At 38.6% G+C, this 23310-nt stretch overlaps 1 protein-coding gene across 2 annotated transcripts in view; it reads right to left on the reverse strand.

Moving 5' to 3' along the window:
- Positions 1-3043: 3043 nt before the first annotated feature.
- The window catches only part of vps50 (VPS50 EARP/GARPII complex subunit), a 101996-nt gene continuing 81729 nt past the window's right edge, over positions 3044-23310 (reverse strand). For both annotated transcript variants that reach the window (XM_008421740.3, XM_008421739.3), the window contains 6 exons: positions 14919-15067; positions 12705-12801; positions 12042-12200; positions 8913-9034; positions 5626-5815; positions 3044-5513 (listed from right to left, as the gene is read on the reverse strand). In XM_008421740.3, the coding sequence (XP_008419962.2) occupies positions 5394-5513; positions 5626-5815; positions 8913-9034; positions 12042-12200; positions 12705-12801; positions 14919-15067 (837 nt within the window). In that variant the 3' untranslated portion in view covers positions 3044-5393. The remainder of the gene's footprint in view (positions 5514-5625; positions 5816-8912; positions 9035-12041; positions 12201-12704; positions 12802-14918; positions 15068-23310) is intronic.

The raw sequence follows: 23310 nt of genomic DNA on the forward strand, positions 1-23310 counted from the left end.
CCCTTCACTCTGACGGTGACTGAGCTATTCTACAAAAATTGGTAGAGGCACACACAAAGACACGATCCTGTGAAGCCACAGCATTGGAAAGAACTGACTCAATTTTAAAAATAAATGCACACCACACTTTTCAGATTTTTATTTCTGAAAACCTTTGAAAGGTTGGGTTTTTTTTTTAATCGCCCTGATTTCACAATTAGCTACTATTTTTAGTTGATTTTAAGACTGTTCTATCCTCTCATTCTTCATAAAGTTAGATTTCTTTCTTTTCCTCTCATGCAAGAAACGGCAAAGTCAGCAGGACAAAGCATAAAAGGTGTTTATAAAAGTCATTAAAACAAGATAAGACAGTATCATTAGTATTCATCTGATCCCACAGAAGGGATTGTGGAGAGAGATTTAGCGGGATGTATATTTTTATGTTTTTTTTTTTTCCAAAGATTAAATTCTCCGACTATTGAAACCGACGTTCTAACGAAGCAGAACTTTCTCACAGAACTGCTTCGAGCACCGAGGCTCAAAATTCAATTTTATCAGAAGATTTCGTCGACTCTTCAGTGACAGTCCATTGTTTTACCAGAATGTGGTCATTGGCTACTTTGTTAGGTGGATCTGATAGAAAAAGAAATAATGAATCACAAGACAGCAGCTCAATGCCTTTACACTTTTAGATGTGGTGGTGACAGCTTACTGAAGTCCGAACGGAGCCTCAGAGCGAGGAGGAAACGGGATTTAAGTGACTTTTATTGAAATCATGTCTGCCGAGTGTGGCCAGGATACTAAATCTCTGCCTAGGAAAATTATATTTTTCCACTTAGCCAAGTCTACAAAGAAATTCCACAGACTGGAATGATATAGTTCATTTATTTCAACAATTTTATTCATTAAGTGAAACCCATCATCAGAGTAGAGTATCTAACATCATTTGTTTTACTCAGGAAAAAGGAAAAAGTCAGGTAGACATCCGATTTATTTCACAAGCGTTAAAAAGTGTTTGATAAAAATGCTACTGAAGCACCGAGTAACTGTTTCTACGTTCTTAGCTGTCGAAGATGACGAGGAAAATGCAGATACATGTAATTTAATTATAATCCAGGAGAACTCCAAAACTACTCTACGGAATTCAGTACATGACTAAGTCAGTCCAGGACTACTCCGATTAACTGTTGCATCAAAACGCTGGACTTGGCTGGTTTGAATTTAAAAGAGCTACTTTCATGAAAGACGTCTTCATGCTTCAGATGACAGGTGTGGCTCACATAAAGCTTTTATCACTCTCACACAAGTCCTTTGTGACCTCTGACCTATGTGGGCACCAGCTGACGGCAACTTGATGGCGCCGTCGTTCATTCACGCCCGAAAAGAAGAAGAAGAAGGGAAAAAAAAGAAAACTCCCAAACAAACGCAGTCACGTTCCACCATTTCAGCCGCGGTAACATTTCGTCTCGCAGCCACCGCACGCAGTAAACAAAACTAAGGGGTTCTGCCAACTATTGTTCGCAGCTAAGCAGGTGTGAATAAACGCGAAGGAAGTTTATGCGAACAGCGAAGTACTGAGAGGCCATGTAGGTCAGTGGCGGCGATTTCTGCAGAATTGACACCTGGAATTTGTCATAGGGGCCGACACACAGGAGCAGAGGGAGCACGGCCTTTGATCTGAAAGGGCAAGCGGGGCGCAGCTTCACGGGGCAGGAACAGTTGAGCGCTGCTTTCAGGGGAAATGCCAAAATGGGGGGATTGCAAAGTACAAACTGCGCGTACGCACTGCAGGGCCTGAAAAAAGTGAATGTATGCTTGAAAAGATTCATCAATCGTTTAAATGTCCGTGCTAAAGCTACCAAAAGACGGTCATCTTCCAAAACTGAGGAGAGATGACCATTGATCAGAAGGAAATCTGTTGCTGCCAGGATGATTTATTGCGAACGGGGACAGGAAACAGAGTTTCCAGCAAGACAGGAGGAAGGTAAAATAAATAGAAAGAACGTGCACAAAATGAAGTTGGAGACAAGGATCACACAAAAAAAGTACAGGGGAAAGACAGAGGGAAGAAAGGAAAAAAGAAGTTAGGAGATTAGGGAGGAGAGAGGATAATCAAATAATTAAACCAGGGAGAAAATAAAATGTCAGAAAGGATGACAGCAGGAATGCTTCAACGCTGTCATTCCTTTAAATAAATTATTCAAAGGTCCAGATACCCTTTTCTCCACCTTTTGTCAAGCGAACGTGTGCAAACACTGTAAGGCGCCCGGAAACCATCAAAGTCAACTGCGCCAGCAAATAAAAAAAAAAGGTCTCCTGAAAATGGCGAGGTACTGAACTAAAAGCAGAAGAGAAATGAGCCAAAGCCCAAAAAAAAACCCATCTCAGAGAAGCCTTTCCGAAAGAAAAGCGTCTGGCTGGTTGAAAGCAAAAATATATAAAAATGAGGAATGACTCTGAACTTTTCCACATTACTAAACACATATACATGTTTTAGTCATCAATCTGTTTTTGTGCCTCACCCCTGTGGCATCTTATGCTGGGGAAGCCAGCAAAAGCCAAGAGGACTGATATGCCGCTTTGGAGGCGGCTGCTCGAGGGGCGCAGCGTACTGCTGATGAGAGCAGAAATGTGAAACTTCCTCCCTCTTTGATGAATATGATCTGGGGGTGGGGGGAAAGGGAAAAATCCAGGCGTTATTTTTGTTGTAATGGGCTGTTGACTCAAACGACATGAGCAGTAAACAGTGTATCCAGGAGTAAGTCATCTTCGAGACTGACTTTCCTGTATGGAAACATAAGATTGAATCTGTTCTGAAGTAAGATTATAAAAAAAAAAAAAAAACATCCCGATGTCATATTTTATAAGGACTCCCTTGTAGATCAGTGAGGGCGACCCAATCAGTTTCCTTTTAGGCTTTTAGCCACATAGAAAATCAAATAATTAGCCTGATGTAGCCTCTAGCTGAGCAAAACATTAGGACCACTAAAAGTTGATGCTAACATTTAAAACACCGACAGCGATTGTCGGGCTCGCTCATGCGACAAAATACGGACAAAAAGCATTTCCAGTGTTAGTGTATTCATTTATTTGTCGTCCTTTCTTCCTCCTACAGTAACAACAATCGTTACATACAGATTTTCACTATAGTGCACTTGAAGTTTAACTTGATGGTGGTTAAATGTTTGTCTTTGACTCAGATGATAAGTTACACGAGGCGATAACATCCACAACAGCGTTCATATAAAAACAACAGCAACAACAGAAAAAAAAAGCCATGAAATAAATACAGCCATTGTCCAAAGTGTTCATATTTACAGTTTGTTTTTTCACGAAATAGCTGCACACAAGATGAACCGATGAGGCTACAGCAAAAAAACTGGAACCATTTTTAGACGGTTAGGTGAATAAAGGAGGCCTCTCAGCTGCTCCGTTCTTTTTATCCAGGAAAGTTTTGCCTTTATGCTTTAACTGTATTTGGATGATATTTTAGAGACAAATATGGATAAATCCCAAGGTGTTTTTATTAAATTAGAACAATGTGGGACTCGTTTGTCAGCATAAAGCAAACCCCTTTCGTCGAAACTCGGTCGTGAGGTCCAACTTGCGTAGTTGACAATTCAATGTGTTCATACAGACAATAACAATGCTTTGCAGGATTTTAATCAAATTTGCACATTTTAGTCTAGAATTTTGTAAGCTTCAAGCCTCTAAATGAGATAAACACTTTGAAATAAGGTACAAATGTTTTTTTTAATTGCTATTGGATCCAGTTTTGCAGACTTGGTTCAAAAATGCTTTTTTAAAAAGTTGAACCATTTACCTAAGTCAATATTGTCAGATCAGACAAAAAGATCTGAATTGTTTCACATCATATGGACATTCATTTGAAGCCTAAGCTCCTTATGTAACAGAATGAGTTGTTGTTTTTAATGTTCTATGCAAATTTTGGCATTTTCAAGGTAAAGCTTTGTTTAAATGTCGGTTTCTGCTAATACCACAAAGATGTGTGAAATATGTTTTCAAATTAAACTTACAGAGAAACTTCTTATCTTAAGCCTTAAATGCAGTTATTCCATATTTTTCCCAGTCAGTGAATGCACGAAACAACACTAAACTCTCCGTTGTGGATGCTGCTACTGAAGGAAAAAGACTCGGAGGAAGCTGTTCTCAGTACCAGTGACGTGTCGACAATGAGGCCAGATGAAGCGGAGAGATGATTTGTGAGTAAATTTCGTATTAAAAGATGTTGAGATCTCTGCAGTTCATCAAGGCTGCAAGAGAGCAAGACCTAAAGAAACGCGTCACAACAGTTTTTTTTTAGTTTTAGCCTTTTGTGTCTTTTGACCTCTTCGTGGAAACATGCCGAATACGGAAATGGTGGTAGTCTTTAGGAAATCTCAGAGGTGAGAAAAAGAATCAACATTCCCTAGAAATACATACAGATGCTGATTTTTTTATTTATTTTTGTTTAGCTACAGTAAGCTAGCCGCACCGATCTCTGAAATAAATATATTAAAACCTTTTTGTCTTAGTTTTACAATATTATTTAAAGCATAAATCTGAATAAGTCTGTGATTGCAGGTGGGAAATCGGCCGGAAAACTTTAATCGGTGCTCTTCTAAATATTATTACTGATAATTACCGGCTTGCAAATCAGCACAAATAAACCGAGTTTTCACCGCTCGGCGAAGGTCGCACAGAGCAAGATGACAAAAATGGAAAACACACCTCTTCCTGAGAAGGGACAGAAAAAACACGCAGCTGGTGTAAATACATAACACAGCAATGTCAGGGCAAACCACAGTAATTTATATTATTTTCAGAGTCATCATCTTTATATTACATATATCTGAGTTGTGGACGGAACAAAATAAAACAAAGCAGCGATTCCAGTCAGGCACGACGAAGGACGCCCTGAAGCCAAATATTATACAGCGAGCAAACAGTACGGCTTGGGAGAACGAGTCATCAACGCTGATCAACTCTCCCGCTACGAGTGAACACATTCAGACGGAACGGTGAGACATTATCGAATCAATGCGCCTTCTGTCTAAAAGAAGCTGTTGTGTCGTATTCAGATGTGTGACGTTTTAGAGGTTTATATGAGAAAAGCTACAACTTGATTACAAAGGAGAAAGCAGATATCTTATAATCCATCTGCGCGTCGAAAACCCGCACAAGGCGATGTACGTGGAGCGCATTCAGAAAAGGAGCTTGTGTTTGTGACCGCATAAGGACAACATCGATATACATCATCAACAGGCTGACAAACAGACTGACGCCTTCGGTTGGGTATATTGCGCAGCTCTCTGAATCCTTCATAATTTAGACTGTAAAAGAAAACATTCAGCCGCGGGTTTTCGCTCACGTTCATCTCTAAACTTGTTTGCTGAAACCAGACGTTCGCGAGTCTATCTCTTTGGTCTGTCGATGTCGTCGATGGCAGCCAGGAGTTTCTGACGAGCCTTTTTGTTGATGTGCGAGCCCAGGCACACGTTCACCAGATTGGCCAGCTGCTTCATGGAGTACTCCTGCGTCCACACCGCACACACCGGGAGCACAAAGGACAGCAAGCGAGAGAGATAAAGACAAGCGAAATGCAATATGAAACCCATCCATTTGATATTAAATTGACCGTCTTACCCTGTGATTTTTGATAAACTGCTCCATGTCGTTCTCAGTCAGGTAGTACGCCTTGATGTAGGTCTCCACAAACTCCTTGTCGGGGATGGGCCGCAGGTCCGTCAGTTTCTCCAGCTTCATCAGGAACTGCTGAAAGTCCAGCTGCATCAGGGCCCGGCCCTCGTTGCTGCACTTCTTCACGTTAGCGTAGCTGCAGCGGAGGACGAAGAGGGAGAAAATGGATTTCATTTAAACGCCCGTGAGTCACCGCGGCAACGGGGCCGCACGAATGTGTGGCTGAGAGGCCAGTCGTTTCAGGCTTATACTTTTCACGCATGGACACTCGAACCGAGTACTGTCATCTTCAGCAAATATGAGTGGCCACACGGGTTTGCTGCAGATCGCAGAGGTACAATAGAAGCTGTTGAGTCTCAAAAATAAATAACAGCGAGCGCACCCACTGACAGATTGCTGCATTTGCTGAGCGCTCTGAATCCACCGAGGCAGTACTTGCAATGTAAAGACTTTTGTTATTCAGCTTGCAAAGTCACCTTTACTTACAGAAGTAAAACGTTGTGTTTAAGGCTGGTGATTTTCGAGCAAAAATATGTGCACTGAGACTAAGCTGAAAACATAAACCTAGAGCCTGCCTCTCCACTTCCAAAGCTCCTCCATGGACAGCAGGCGGTTCCTCCTAGTCCTGCACAACTAGTGTTACTGTCACAGTAGCCTTAAAGTCACCTCTTTGATTTCAGTAGTCAGGCCTGTTTACAGTCTGACCGGGAGAAATCATCTAACTAGAACCTGACTGACAACATAAAGCGGGTGAAAAGAAACTGATTTCGGTCTTTTGTTTATGCATTTCACAGCTGCTTTCATCCAAAGTGACGATTTGAATCACCGCGCTTTCGGAAGACCCAATAGCGACCAGCTTTTCTCGCGGAGTTTAAAAGTTTGTTTTAAAATACTTATTTTGAATTGTAAATACTTTGTGAATGCATGCACTCAAATTTCCTGTCTACATTTTAAACTCCAACTCCGGTTCTCGAGTGCCGCTGTCCGTCTCTGATCAAAATAAAATCCTGAGTAACAATTTAAGTCACAGTTTTTAGAGGGAATTGTGGCCCTTTTTTTCCCCTGAATTCCATAAAATTTAATTCTGCAAATGTTTTGAATAAAAAAAGGTAGAATAGGTAATCATATTTCACTCCTTTGTGTTTGTGTTTAATGGCAGAGATCGCTGCCCACATCTACAGTACATTAACACAGAAACACCTCACATTTTCATTTTTCTCTTTTGCCTTCTCTTTCTCTTTTTTTTTTTTTTTTTTTTTTTTTGCTTCTCAGGCTTGCCAGAATTTGTTGTGGGCCGTCTGAACTCCAGCGTCAAAATGCTAACAGTCATTTTTGTGCGTCTCCATGGACAGACACGAGCTCCGGACAGAGAAATTAGAGACTGAGGGAGGCAGAGCACAAACAAACAAGTATGACCACTCCATCTCGGAGAGAGGGCTGGGAGGAGTGCGTGTGTGTGTTCCTTGTGTGTTTACGCTGCTCGAAGGAGCGCACCGGCAGCAGAAGTCTGAGTCGTAATGGCACATTTACTCGCAGGAGTGGGTTCAAAAGTTCTCTCGCAAAATGAGAGGAAACGTGTTTAGCAAATATCCAGGGAGGTAAACACGTTTCCCCCTTCGCAGCCGGTAAGGGCAGCCCTTCCACCTACGCTCAATATTCAGTGTTTGCCCTCTGCTTGAAAACACTTGAGCAGCACGAAGCCATTTAGGTGAATTTTCTTCAACCTAAATCGCACTCTGCGCCTGCAATCCCACCCGCGGAGTAAACTGTAACCAGTTTAAGTAAAAACCCCTGAAGCCGCCCGACCCAACGTCCACATTCTCTCTCCGTTCCCATTAAAAACGTGTGAAACCCCAAGACAGTTGTTAGCAGGTAGCTCATCTCTTTGTCACCACCCGGCAGAAGGATTTATCGCACCTGCCGTCTAAAAAGCCCGCTTCGCACTCACTCTCAACACGTGAGAGTATAAAGACAGTGGGGATGCTAATGCTCAGAAAAACCCCCAAAAAGAAAAACAAACACTGCTGCTTTCCGTCACCTATCACATCCCCATTTTGTTCTCACTTTCAGGGGAGGAAAGTGGTGAAATGCATTACAAGGGATGTGTCAAGAGCAGTGTGCTGTTTTGTGGGCTCGGCGCCGAGGTCGTTCTCTGATGGGAGTTTAGAGAGGCTTAAGAGATGTAACCGGCACCGAGGGGGGTTCCTGCAAGAGTGGAATTTAATAAATAGGAACAGAGTCTGAAGTCCTTTAGGCGATTTCTTCAGTTTAGCTAAAGAAACTACATTTTGGTTGATTTAATTTACCTGAGACGATTTTGAAGCTTTACTTCTATGAAGTTATGATAACGAGCAAAAAAGCAAATACTAACTTAATTATGCCATGAAAAAATAACTAAAATCTGCATACCCATTCTTAAAACTTGAGTTATCAGTTTTTAAGAGGCATTGTGGGTAGTCCAAAGAGTCACAGGTTTCAAGACTTCTGCTCTAGGCAACGGCTGAGCCACTGAAACACACTGATCCTTTCTTGATCAGCAGTTCTTTAGTCGATTTGATGCTGTGATTTCATGTTTGGTCCACATGGACTTTAAAATACTTTAACGTGTAGAGTAGTTCGTGCTTGACTCAACCACATCATCCTTCCTTGCCTCACTACACGTGAGATGTTTTATTTTTTCGCTTTGATTTTCACCAAACACGAGAGCGAACCTCACGGCTCAATGTTCATTTAGAAAACATCAGTTTCAAAATGGTCTTATAATGCTTCCCTGATTGATCAGCAGCACGATGAATTTCCTCCCAAGTGTCACGGTGATATACATCTGTAAGCTTAATTTGCATTTAATTACTCACACCTGGCTGCTTCTTTCCCTCCTAAATTCAATAAAAAACAAAATACACATGCCTCCGTTCAGGCACTTGAACTACTCGCCATCTACTGTATCAACGATCTATCTTAGTGTTAAACCAGAGCAGAATCTGGTGACGACATCAGACGACACTTTCAGTGTTGCCACTCTTTACTCTTGGAGGTCAAACTCCTGCAGCACAGTTCAAATTTATACTTGGTGACAAAAATAGTGCAACACTCAGAATATTTGATACGCAGAGGTGTTATCGATTCCATGCAGACAACATGTCACCGCAAAATTGTCCTGACCACAGAAGGCTAACCAGAATAACCAGAGAGCTGAGATGTTTGTGTCATGCAGCGCCTTCAGACTTTCTTACCCTTCAACCAGAGTCCTGTTAGCCAGGCGGATGCAGTGCTCCCACAGGACGTTGGACACAGGCAGAGGAATGCGCACGTGTCTGGAAACATCACCGAGCCGCTTGTTGAATTGCTCAAACTCCTGAGAGGACAGAGGAGAAAACGTGAGAAAAACCCCCACAATAAAAAACGGATTAATCGTTGGCGTTTTGCATCCGATGTGGTGGGCTTGCACACTGGGAAATTCATTCATTTGAATGGTTATCAGTTTTTCTGACGTATTCCAAATTATGTTCGCAAAATACAACATTTTGCTAAAGAAAAATAAATAAATAAAAGTGATTTCAAAGCTGAAGACTAGGTATATTTCTTATTTAGCTTACTGCCTTAATTATGAGGTTCATAATTAAGGTCATGCTGCGTGTTGATCGATCGAAAAAGCTGTAACACATCCAATTTTGGTTATCTTAAAAAAAAATAGTCTTGACTGTGATAAACTGTTATTTAGAGGAAACTAGAGGAATCCATGCGTCACTCGTATTAAGGTAATGCTATTTTGAAAGATACTAGGTAACCTTGTTCTATAAAAATACAATGTTACTAAATTGAGCAGGTAATTTTCATGTAAAGAGAATGCTTCAGACAAAATGACTGAACCAAATTGGAACAGGGAAAAGCAAATGATTCAATTTACTTGCTTCTGCTTTACTTTTTTGTGTAAATACCACAATACCATTTTGTTATTCTCAATGCACTGTAAGAAATAGAGTGAAGAAAGGACAGGACAACATTAATCCACTAAGGGACAAATAATACACCAAGCAACATCCTAATCTAATAGTGGACTTTTAGAGTTGTCTCAAACTAAATCATAACTGCACAGGGGTTTTTAATTACACTTTCCAAAAGACATACTTTAAGTGAACCTTTGAACCCTTTCTAACATCGCACCCTACAGGCAAGGCCAAACTAACCAATCAAAGCACACCACTCATTGCCAGCTTTTTATGTTTCGACACAAAACGTTAAGAGAAACCATCCCAGAGGACGACGCAGACTGCAGGATATAAACATGTACGGTGTTGTTTTGGTCACAAGAGGCCATCAGCTGCATTATGTGTGCCGTGTTTTGATGTTTCCTGGTTTGCAGCCATAAAAACTCCCACGGAAGGAGTTTGTGTTATGTTACTTTGCTGCTCGCTGAAATGTTCAATTATGGATGGCAAACGCTCGTGACATTACGCTTCTTTTTATAGAAGCAAAAGCAGTGGCTGTGCAGAAGATGCATAGATACGACGGATGCTCCTCAGTGAAGGGCTTTTCTATTTATTAGGCGTTTGCTGACGCGTCTTGCGACTTTAATTGAAGCCCGCTTTTTTAAGTAAGACACGAACCAAGGATTGTAAAGCCAACATGACTTTTTGACGAAAGAACGAAATGTCATTTATTTACAGAGAGGCTCATTATGACTTCTGGCTTAAGCATTTTGTCACAGAAGTCATTCAGAGCCTTCTGCATTTCTGCACCACTTTATATGCAAATCATCACGGAATGACAGCGATCAACCTGAGTTCATGAATAAAATATGCCCGTGTGTTTGTATGTGTGTGCAGTGCAACAAAATAGGGCACACTATTTTCAATCAGTGCACCATAATTCAGCCCATGTGCATTAGGTTTGTCTGACAAGTTGACGGTGCATGGTATTAGCACCTGATGGGGGGGAAATACATGCTTTATGTAATGTACTTCATGTCGACCATCAGCTGTACTGGTCTGACACGTTTAGCCAGTTAAGTTCAGAGCCTGTGTGACAATTTTCCACTCACAAAGCTGTTTCTAAGTGTTATATTTGAAGAATTAAACATAAAAACTGAGTCAAAGCAAGTTTGAGGTAACCCCCCCCCCCCAAAAAAAAAACAGTTTATTCTTTAGTTTTACATTTATCTATTGGTTCGGTAGAGGTCTGATCAGAATTTCTAACACAGTTAAAAGCAATTTATTCAACAATAAATAAAATTATTCAACAAAAGCCTCATCTTTCGTTGGTTAAGTAATGCATTCTGGTTTTCTTCATTGCATATAAAAAGGAAAAAAAAAGAAAGAAAAAGTGAAGTGGATTGTGTGTTCTTTGCCCTCCATGAAAAATGCATAGAGCAAGCAGGCGGCATGCAAAGAGACGTGCGTTCGGTGAAAACGTTTTGCTCTAAAAATAGTTGCAAGGGCAACGAGAGGAAGTGCACGTAACAGAGACGACACTTCCGCGTAGATTCGACTCATAAAAGCTTCACGATAAAATGACTATTTAACAGTCAGACTGAAGAGTAACAACGCAACTTTAGACATGTCTGAAAAAATACATAAATATAAACTGTTTGAGCTGTTTTCTCAGACTGGAAAAAAAGACATAAATCAGGAAAAGGAATTTAAAAAAGGCTGTAAAAGACAGTTTTGTATTAATATTTAAAGTTTATCAGACACCAGAAGACCTGGAATGAATGATCTTTACCTTCGTCTCCCAAAGCAAACCGTATACAAAAGTCTACACATAATGGTGCATTAAGACAACAGGTTGGTTTCTTTATTTCGCCTTGCATTTGATCACATTTGCAATCTTTAGTATTACTTAATGTTTATAATACGTGCTGCTATTTGTCATGTAGCAGCTGAAATTTCCCCGGCAAGGTTCTATTCTATTCTAATTTAACAAGGGACCAAAAAGTACCGCAGGTTTTTCAATCAGATTTTTGACTGAAAAACGCAAGATTGTTTTCAGTGAATTTTCCATGTAAAATGAAGACAATTTAAAAATGTTTTCACTTTATTGTGTGCCTTTAAGTTTTTTTTTTTTTTTTTTGTCATCTGAATCAGCACCTTTTACTGCAGGCAAGAACCCAGAATTTGTATTTTTTTTTATCTTAATTTTTTTTTACTAATGTGAGAATATGAAAAAAAAATTCAGGAGCACTCCCACATTCCTCGTTTTTAGATATAGCTTTATCTCTGCTGCTGAAATCCTCAGTTAATATTTGTAAAACATATCAAAAATTAGCTGCAGCACAGATTCAACTCATGCCAACATTGATCATAAGCCACAAGATTATTATTTGACTCGTCGCAGTAACCTTCACATATTACAACTACTGTCACCTTCAGCAGCACGTCCACGTAGACGTTGTGCTGCGACATTATCTCTTTGATGTCCCATTTGACTCCGGCCATCATAAGCAGCATTTGTTCGTAGTCTATAGCCTTGGCTGCCACTATCCAGTATATTGGTTTACGCAGTTCGCTGGCTGTGGACACCGTCTGTGAGAGGAGAGAGGAAAAACAGATGTAATCTGGTTGTTTTGATACATTAGGTAGGTCAAATGTTGACGAATCTAAGCGGTACGTAGTGATTTGACAGGAGTCACGTCTCCTCTAAGGTGAATTACCACTCGGCAATTAAATGCAATCAACATAAAAGAGATGCGTTTGCTGATGAGTTATGATTAGACTCATTATGATGAAACATTCCTTTTGAAAATTTGATGTAATCTTGTTCTTTGTCGGTTTTCAACATGACCTCAGAAACGGGGCCCTTAGCAATGTAGTACACCAGATATGCTATGCATGCTATCTGGTAACAATTTTATTTAAATTACACTATGGAAAATGCTGGAAACAATTCTCATGAAAAACCTTTAGAAATAGTTAAACTTCTGGAAGAAGAGTGACCACGGTTAACGATGATCACACCATCGAATCCGTGGTGGTAAATCTGACCCCTGCCTGCAGACAGATAAAGGAAAAAGCTGAAGCTTCCAGTACCTGGGAATAAAACTGTTGCAGGAACGGCTTCTTGGCAGCAGGCATCATTGTGTCCAAATGAGACTGCAGGGACTCAAACTGCTCGGCCAAAAACACACTGAAAGAACACAAAGGTAACATATATCATCTCAGCGGTGAAGTAATGCGTTCTGAATGAGTTTCTCAAGAGCCTGATGCCGGAAAATAATTACAGCGCATAGTCTTTTAAAATGTAAAAGACAGTTTTATGCAAAAAGCCCTAACATTTTTGTTTAATTAAACTCGGATCGATTGTCTTTAATTACTATGGGATTGAGAATTCGAACAAGTTTAATAAAACTAAAGATTTCTCTATGTTTATTGCCCTTTCTGTTTTATGGGTAGATTTATATTTTCAGGGATGCTCACTAAAACCTTAAAGCTTCTTTGCATTGCAGCTCCTAAAACATGTTTTTTTTTTATTATTATTGCTACAACTTTATGTGCTGGAAATATATATTTGTCCTCTAAACAATTTCTTCTGCTTTTAACTTTTCTTTTAAAATGTTTTCAAAAGAAATTCTTCAAAAGGATTATTCTAAACTTCACAATGTTTCTAAAAAACAAAACTATATTTTACAGACATGAAACTTTTATTCTCGACACACAAATTATTTTGTTTTGTTTTATATTGCAAAAAGATGAATATGGAGTCTACAGAGACAGTTTTGTTTCAGTCATCACTGTAGCACTAACATCATACTATTCAATAAATACAAAAAAATAAAGTCACTCAAACATTTATGGTACTCAGACTGGACTTATTTATTATAAATCAAAGTATGCAATTGGAAAAGATGCTTCTTTTTTTTTTTTTAGGTTTTTATTTCCAGTTTTATTTAAATGAACAGATGAACCTACTGCTTCTGGTCAGACACAAGAAACCTCTCCAGAGGGTCATCACTACAGCCCAGAAGCTCATCATCTACCCTCTCTGCTCCCTGGACGATCAGCAGAGATTTTCCACAGTGAAAACAAAAACATTCTGTGAGACCCATGTCACCTGAATGTTCTGTGTTTGAACTGCTCTGCTTGGGCAGACAGTTCAGGGCCATTAGAGCCAAAACAAACAGGGTTAAGAGCAGTTTCTATGCCAATGCACAGCACACTCACGTTTGAGTTTGGGCAGCTCATTGAATGCTAATGCGTAGCGACCCCCTGTTTCGTAGGACATTTATTTAGAATTTCTTAAATGCGTTATCAGATACGCTGTGACATTTTAAAACCATTTGGTGCATCTTTTGCACAAATGATTGCGTTTATACGTGTCCTATTTATTTACAAAAAACAAATGTTCTAATTTAGATTGTAATTCAGGTCATAACTGGATACACTGAAACGGCTAATACAAGCCATTTACACCGCTTATTAGAATCTCTATATGGAAAGGTCTTAGCATTCTAACTCAGAAGGTCATAAATGAGCTCTGTGAACTCTTGCTCTGATCGTAGAGTAGAGAAAACTATATTACGTTAACCTGGGACATCTTGTGTCTTCCTCTGTTCGACGCAAGGAAAAAATAGAAGCAGCAGTAGCACACGCTACGGTTCGCCATTATCTGATCACACTCGTAGAAATGTGACACCACATCAACAGCCGGAGGGCTCAACAACACCCAGGCGGCCAGCTTCCTCAGTTCGGCTACCACATCTCATTCCTCACTTTGATGTTTCTCACGCCTGCCTAGTTTGTTCAACCAGAAAACACTGCTTTTGCAGTTAAACCTGACCTATGATGAAGAGGGTCAGAGGTCATCTGGTGCCATTTTGAGTAACAGGTTAAGATAAAATGAAAATCTGCCTAAACTCCTCTTTGCAAGGTTTTACCAAAGATGGATTGTCACCTCTGCAACTTAACTCCTGCTTTCGTCATTATTCTTCAACAACACACTGAAGGCACTGATGTTGAGTTTAATTTTGAACAAAGGTGCTGCTACGTAGTGCATATGTTTTTGTAATAGTCAAAGGAAATACAACTACACAACGAAATAAAACAAATGCTTCATATAAAGATTAAATCAAAGTGAGAAAGCTTTGACTTGTCGAGGTATCGCAGTGTACATTAGCACAATACATCAAAGGTAGTGTTTTGATAATCGACGTGTTGCATCGTAGCGGCCAGACTACATACCAGATGCTAATACAATGACTTATTTATGAAATGCTGTGCCATAGCATGAGGTGCTATGCCGCTTACAGAGACTCGGTGGCCACCACTCTCTGTGCCAGCCCATAGAGAGTCCCACTGTCTGTGAGGATCACCATCTGGCTCAGGTGAGGACTGGGGACCTTCTCCTTCCTGTCCTCTGGGGGGCCATGGACCCCTGCATTCTCCCCAACAGGATCCTGAAAAGAAAAGAAACAAAGTGAGGGTGAAATCGCAAATATTCCAAGAAAACTGCATAGTCTAATAAATATTAAAGGACCACCCAACGAGGAATACGATACAAGGAACAATGACACAACGCAAAGCGACGTGAAAGCGTTCCTTAAGCCTTTATTTATATCTATTTAACTCCGTTTATGAATACTTTGCTGGAGTCTGTTAATGTTTAGACAAGTGGCTGCTCACGGGACACAGAGGCTATTTGGATATTATTGTGCAGTTGACAGCAAGCCTGTCATCTAGTAAAGAAACAACGAGCGATACGACAACTTTACACAGTCGGGTTCACACTGAGTCACTTTGTCAGCTGGAGTCAACATACAGATGTAAACTTGGAACCGTGAGGACGATGACAACATGGGGCTTCTGTGCTTGTCCGCACTGTTAACCCTTCCAGTGATGTGTAGTTTTCTTGGATACAAAAACAATTTTGAATTTAATCAACCTCGTGGGAGACGCAGCCAAACTAAACAAACGCAGTCTAAAAATCTGCTGACCAAACATTCTTCAAGTGATCAAATGCATCTTCCTTTTTGGATATCTTTCAAAACACCTCTTTATCCAACGAGCTTCTTTTTTTTATCCTTTTATTTAAAAAGCAGCTGAAATAGAAAAAGAAAGAAAGAAAAAGAAGTCAGCCCGAGTCCCTTCCCATCAATCATAATTATCTGTATCTGCATAAAGAAGCCATAAAGTGAGGCAGATTGTAGTAATATATCTATAAGGCGTGTCTTGTTGCTGTAATGGATCATACTGGCATACAGAGATTCAACACCATTGTTGCCGTAAGCCTCTGTGAAACTGCCTCTAAAAGACTCGAGAGAAATTATGCAGCCAGTTAACAAATAAGAGCTTTCAATGAAGAGCCATGTTGTCCACTTAGATATGGCGATCCTGACTGGGCATGACTGGGCGTTTTCTGTGTCGCCCCGGGAAGCTTTTACAGCGGAGGCGATCCCAAGTATGGATTGCAGAGGAAGTCTATTTGAGGACTGGGGAGTGAATCACGGATCAGTTTAAAATAGTGTTGGGACTCGGTGAGTGTCTAATTAATTAATGGCAATGAATCAAAACACGTACAGTATATCAACAGCGTAAGAAACATTTTAAAGTCGAAAAGCAATTTTTTCCGCTAAATAACTGAATAAGTACACAAATGAGCTCAACTAGATATTGTTTTCAATCTGTTATTTAGGTCATTCAGCCATCAGATTGATAAAAAGTGCCATTATACCAGCTTTCAAGTGCTTCAGGAAAATAATACTTATTTAGAAACCTGGACTGTGGACGGTAACATAACGTTGGGGACATCTGTGGTTGCTCCAACATGTTTTGCATTGAGATGGTATTTTTTCCATGAATAGCTACGGTGATAGGCTAACTCTTTTTTGCACAACTCCCATGCAGCGTCCCATCAGATTGTTTTCTGATGCAAAAATAAACCCCAGTGGGCCAACAGAAGTGGATTTGTTGTCTGTTGATTGTGTTACATTTACATTGACGCAATAGATTTTATTAAGATGTTAAAAATGAGCAGTTGATTGTTAGTAAAAATTTGACACTTTGGAAATAAGAGATTATCAAAACTTTTATAATGTAATCACCGAGCAGTAGCAGGGCAGACTGAGGCATTGCAAAATTTGTTTCACTAAAAATGAGGAATAAACTTAATATTTGGGTCAAGGTTATGCTGATGTTTTCGCTCTAAACAACACAAAGTTAATAAAGGGGAGATAAATGTTTTTTGGGGAGATAAATGGCAACGAAGCTTGGATGGATAATTCAGATTGTTGCCTCCATTCAGAACCGTAAAAGTCAGGAGTGATAGTTTCCAAAAATTACTATTTCCTTTAAAAAGTAAAATGCCTGCTTGGGTCAAGGTTAAAATACTGGTATCATGAAGTAGCACTTGGTGGAGGTTAGACCGTCGAAAAAACACTAAGGGTTTGGGGTGAAATGTTAGTGTAAATCAAGGAGGACAGTTTTTTAAAAAATACAGCTCGTAAATCTCAAAGCGCCAACTATTCAGTAGAATAAGTTAACGTGACAGTCCAGCATGCATACTGCATAAAAAAATGAACGGTATGTAGCTCTGGAGACAATTTATAGCTCAGACCTGCTGCTGCCTCCTAATGTGTGAACGCTTCAACCTTTCCAGAAACTTGAGGTTATCTCTCTGCAATTAGTCCAAACATGACTGCTGCACCATTTGGCTGAAAGTCATTCACAAGATTAACATGTTAACATTTTTAATGATAAGATTTTTATTTTACTTAGGTCGAGAGACGACTTTCTTCACTTCGAGTTCCTCAAGGCTTTTATTATAATTTTTTTTTGACGTTTGTGCATTTATCTTTATAGAATAGTTATACATAATTTTACTCTGATGTAAGGCTTTTAATTTTACTGTAACAACCCCATGCTCGGTCAATTATAATTGGTAACTTTACAATTTTAAAGCACTTTATTATTTACACAACTTAGAATAAGCCCATGGTAAACAGAGAAAACTGATTTATATCAAGTTTATCACATCCCGAATGAATTTTATTTTAGAAACATTTCTCCCTTCTAAAAATGCTCCCCACTTCTACAAAAAATAAATAAAGCGACTATATAAATCTGCTTTATGTGACTGTAAAGCTGTCATTTTGATCACTGGATTCAGTAAAGAACCATCGCTGCTGAGAAAGGACTTCTCAAAAGCTTTTCAGCTGTATCAAAGAAGATAAAAATAAAATATGTGCAGGGGTTATGGAGTAAACCCAGAAAGGCCATTAGTAAGATTATTGAATAATAGCAAATGACTCAACAATCTGGAAAATAAATAACAACTGGGGGCCATTTGTTCACACAATGTGGCAAACAGAAAGCAAGAGATATGCAAACTGTAAATCAGGGTCTAAAAAAAAAAAGAAGTATGTCTACTTGTACAAACATTTAAGTATAACAAATAGTCCATTTATCAGCTCATGAATTCATGCACTATACCTTTGTCCTTATTAATGGCGGTTCAGACATTTCAGGGGCTTTTTTATCTTGTAATTCAGTCAAGCAAACTTATGTGATCTTGCCTAATATCGCCATTACCAAACAACAATTGACTAAGCTGCAATAAAACAAGTGAGATGAAAACACATTAACTTTATGAGGGAGGTTGTTTTTTGTGGACTAAAAGAGGAAGCTTCAAACAGAGAAACAGAATGGGAAATGGTTATTCTGTTTGTGACGGTAAAAGGACTACTTTTCCCCAGAAAACATGTCTTATTGCAGTTCTTCTACCAATGTTTCTGAAGACTCCTGGAAATGGATAAATATTGTAACGACGATAATGTCGGCTTTTAAGACAAAAAGGACATTTCTTCTCTATAATTGGCCACTGCTGCTAAGCAATCATCTCTAGTTTTTCTCTCTTTTTTTTTTTTACATCAAAGTGTAATTCAAAATGTTTCATCTCTTTTCCACATGCATGTTTTTTTTAAGGAAAAGGTCATTACTTCTTAAAACCAACCACTCCTATTGGTTTTGTAATGCACAGTAATATTTTTTTTCCATAACCAGATCAAAAGTAATAAAAGGATTACAGGGACACCTCAGTTAATACAAACAAGTTCTCAGAAAATGGCAAACAAGGTAAACAAAGGAGAAAGCAAAAAAAAAAAGAAGACATTTCTGGCATTTAAGATTATATGTATTGTATATTTTTTTGTTCTGCACCTAAATAAACACTCTCAGACATGGAGCAGGACCTGACAACTTGGAGGAAAATCTACAAGCTTTTCTTTTTAAAAATATTTTGGACAAAATGAATAACTACATTTTATGCAAACAAAATGAGCACTGATATCCAATATTACCTAGTATTATTACTTACCAATACTGCATAATTAAAAGTAGAAACACAATCAGATAATCTAAATCCTTTTGGGGATTTTAAAGTATGCAAATTCTTAAGAAAATTGTTTATTAAAATATTTGAAGCAGATACTTAATTTACAAATGAATTAATCTCTCATGCACAATGAGATATGGCAGTTTTCACTATAAATACATTCACTTAAAGCTAATTGCTTGTTCCAATATTGAGGCAAACGCTTATTTTTTGCAAATCTATTCTTCCCAAGAGTACACTTTCTTTGCACATTCATTCGTCGGTGGTATTTCCTGCACCAACCCCAGCAGTCGTTGGCTTTGTTGCGGTGCAACAAACCACAGCTGGTGAATCTTCAGACTTATCAGAAATCAAATTCGAAGCAACAATTCCGCCTCATGTGCTTTTTTTTTTTTTTTTTTTTTTTTTTAATCTTATTTTCTCAAATATAAAACTGCACATGCAATTATGTTTTCACTGTTATGACCACACTCAATCAAAATGGCAGATGGGCTCGATGGGGGGAAAAGTAAACCAACACCATGTGCTTCCTTCTTTGCCAAGTGTGTGTGCAGAAGAATGCCATATTGGATAAATTAAGTTTCTTCCATATATTGTTTTAAAGTCCTGCACGGGGCTGAAAAAGGGGGAGATGAGACAGAACTTTCCAAATATCTTGACTTATTAGGATGTGGCCTTTTGTTGGATTTACGTTCTGCAGCTGTTAAAGATATAAGCAGGAGTTTGTGTTTCTTTTTTTTAAAAAAGTTAATTTTTCTTTTTAGCCATTAGTAAGTAGTTTTCTTTTTCCTGAAGCCAGAACATGTAATAAATGCATTGACTTGGACTTAACTGTTAATTATGCTATATATTATATATTTTATGAATCACGAGTAAGCTGTGTAAATATGGATTAATATTTAATATAAAGTTGAAATGTCGATAACCATGACAAATTCAAGATCAGTCAGGGTGAAATCTGTGCATTATAAAGTCATGGCAAAGTACAATTCTTCTTTTGTTATTGATTTTTTTTTACACAAAATAAGAGCCAATAACTTTAGCAAAGTCAAAAACACATGTCATCCTCAAATAAATTGTCAGTCTCAAGAATACAGTTTTAAAGAGAAAAGCTAAAAATGAAACTTTGATCAAAACCAGTTTAATAATCCCCAGATGCTTATCTTACTGAACACTAATTGAATGAATCAAAGGAAAACTTTATTACCCAAGAAGGCATGTGGGAAATTGAGACAGTGGGCTGTGTTAGTACAACAGAGCTACAGGGACATTCCAGTATTTTTCTCACTGCCTCATAAATATAAGCTTCATTTTTGCAAATGAAAAGCTCTTAGAAATGTCCCTTGCCTTGCAAATTGAGAGCTCAGATCTCACACTTCTGCAATAGTGTATTGTTCTCATGGAGGACGGACAAAGAAAGGAAGGTATGTCTACTCTATGATGAGCTAGAGTGACTGCAGCAAAAAAACAACAAAAAAAACAAGCTCTTAAAAAGTAGCAGAGAGAAGTAAAGATAGCATATAATGCTGCCTATCCTGCGGCTCCTCAATCAACAAGCAAGGGAGTAAAGATTTTCAGGCACTTAAAAACCTTTAGAAGCCAGTCGTCCAAAAGAAGAGATGGGCTCACAATAGCGAAATAAAGAGGCCTACACTACAGGAGGCTGAGCAGCAGTAGGACTGGCTCTGCACGATGCGGTTCCTAAAAAGAAGGAGGTTAAGTCAGATCAAACTACCAGAGTTTAGCAAGTTTAACTTTGAGAAAACTTCCTCTCGTCGCTGCGCTGGTGCACACAGGTTGCCGTTTAAGGGACAGGGGTTCTTTAAGCAATTTTATCCTTCATTTGGCAACTTTATTATGTGGTAGTTGAGTCAGTGCATCTATGGGAAGCACAAGAGCTTCTTATTTGTCACAATAAATAGTGTTAAAGAAGGCATTCAAGGAATGAGCTGAGGTGCTGACCTGTGGTCTTATAACTGTTGTGTTTAAATTGAAATTAGAAAGTCATTTTTAGTAGCATCAATACTAAAACAACACAGTTTAAAGTTTTTGATTTTAATCTGGTGAAGTTATGCTTATAGTTTAACAGAAAAGTGCTGAAAGTCATCAAAAGAAAGGCAAATCATGCCTCATTTTCCTTGTTTTTATAAAACCACCAACGCTGTAAATTTGCAGAGAAGCTAGACTTCTCTGTGTGTGTTTACACACTTAGGCAGAAAGACCTCCTCTTGTTATTTCAGCATGATGAGGATAGCAGCTCTTTGTTTCTATGACAATAACGCATCATTTTTACAGCTGTTTATGACAAACTGCCTCTGCTTCCTTGCTTTCCGTTACGGCCTTTATCTGTGCGTTCACTATTTATTTAATATCTCCTGTCCCCGCTGTTTCCAAACAGAAGGCGCTTGACATCAATCAAGCTTGAAGCACCTCAATCTGACCGCTGCAATAAAAGAAGTACTCACATTTATTGGAAAAATCTAAGTTAAAACCTTCTTAAGAGCTTATTTGCAAAGCTGTGATTCGAATAATAGAATTTAGAATAGAATAGAGTTTCCTTAGAGAAACGCCGTAAATATCTGTGACTTTTTTTTTTTTAGCAATTACGCTAGACGCGTTTTAAAGCATGTTACAGACAAGCGTTTAAATCTGCCTGATGAGACAACTGTTGTAGCTGGTTCAGCGTGGCAGAAAGGCACAAGTTGAGTCTCCTATATCCAGAACTGTCAAAGAGCGAGCCATCTAATGAGAACGCTCCATTAGATCATCCCTGAAGTACATCTGTAAGTCAGAAATAACTCAGGCTGAACTCAAAGTGACAAAACATACCCTCCCCTTTACATTAGGAAAAAGTACTTGGCAGAATGTGCCATGACACCATAAAGCCAGAAGACACCGTGAGGTTCAGTGTGTTAATTATCTGTCTGGCGCTGACACTCCGAAGTGGTTGTCTGGTTAATGAGCCACTTAAAGAGCCCCTAAAATTTATAGCTTTGGTCTTTTTATTATTTTACTCGTATTAGTGAGGCCGTGCCGTCTCTGAATGTGTCTGAATTAGAAATAACAATAACACTTGTATAACAAACAAAGTTTTAATTTACAAGTTGTTCCTGGCGCCGGTAATTGTAATTTCTCAAAGACAGTACAAAATTATTGCGAGGTTGGTTTTAATTCATCCAGCTGCAAATAGAAGATTCAAATTAAACTAATGGCAATACTTTTAAAGCAATGTGTCTTACTAACATTTTTATATTAAAAAAATTAACATTCTTAATTAATCTTAATTGCAAAGGATCCAATGCAATATTTTTTATTATTATTATCACAAAAAATACAAATAAAAGGATAAAACTAAGACAACCTGTAATTTTGAAAGGTGAGTTCAGCCTAAAGCCTTTAAGCTTAAGTTTCTTTAAATTTCTGCACACTGCTAGTCAGCTGGCCGAAATATCTTTTATCTTACCACTAAAAGGTAAGATAAGGTAAAAGAAAAAGAATCTAGATACTCCTAATCAGGGTTGCTAGATAATTATCTGGACTTTCTAAGCATGCTCTACATTTGTAAAAGTACTGCGTACTCCACAGTTTCTAAGTATTAATAAAAACTAAGCGCTGCTATTCTGGAATTTTTCTTTTTCTTCAAGACAAATTTCCTGTTAAGGTAATAGTGTGAGAGAAGTATAGCTGCCCAGCAACAAGCTAAAGTCAGTTAAGCAGTCGACTGCATGGTGACCGCCTGAGCAGGCAAACAGATGAAATCACTGGCTCATTATACCTGTGTTACTGTCTAAAGAGGAAAGTAGCAAAATGTTTTCTCGGCACAACGAGCAAATAAAAGCAACTATTAAATTTACCGGGATGTTTGCTCCGAATTTGGACGACAGCATTTGTACCCGAATCAAAATAATACGGTTCATTACAGATAACACTAATACGAGTGCAATAATATGCTACTTTAAAACATCTGCAGTGATGCTGGTGAACAGCAGCAAAGACAGGTTAATGTGATTGTATCAATTCAGTTATGCGGCGCATTAAATTCTAAAAACGTTGGCCAAGAACTGGGATGAAAATTACAAAATGTTAGGATGGGATGAGAAAACTCAAATAATAAGAATAAAGCTGTTTGTCTCCCATCAACTTGTATTATTTCAGTGTGGTCAATACAAACCCAAGCTATTTCACATTTTGCTTCCAGCTGCATTTGTTAATTTCGATTCCTCCCTGCATAATATCTCTCCAAAACATAAACACCTAAAAAAAAAAAAAGATTTGACCCTTTTATAAAGCTTACATACGTTTTGGCATTGA

The sequence above is a fragment of the Poecilia reticulata genome, chromosome 11 (genome assembly GCF_904066995.2).
Source record: "Poecilia reticulata chromosome 11, P_reticulata-male-v2, whole genome shotgun sequence".
NCBI classification, from domain to species: Eukaryota; Metazoa; Chordata; class Actinopteri; order Cyprinodontiformes; family Poeciliidae; genus Poecilia; species Poecilia reticulata.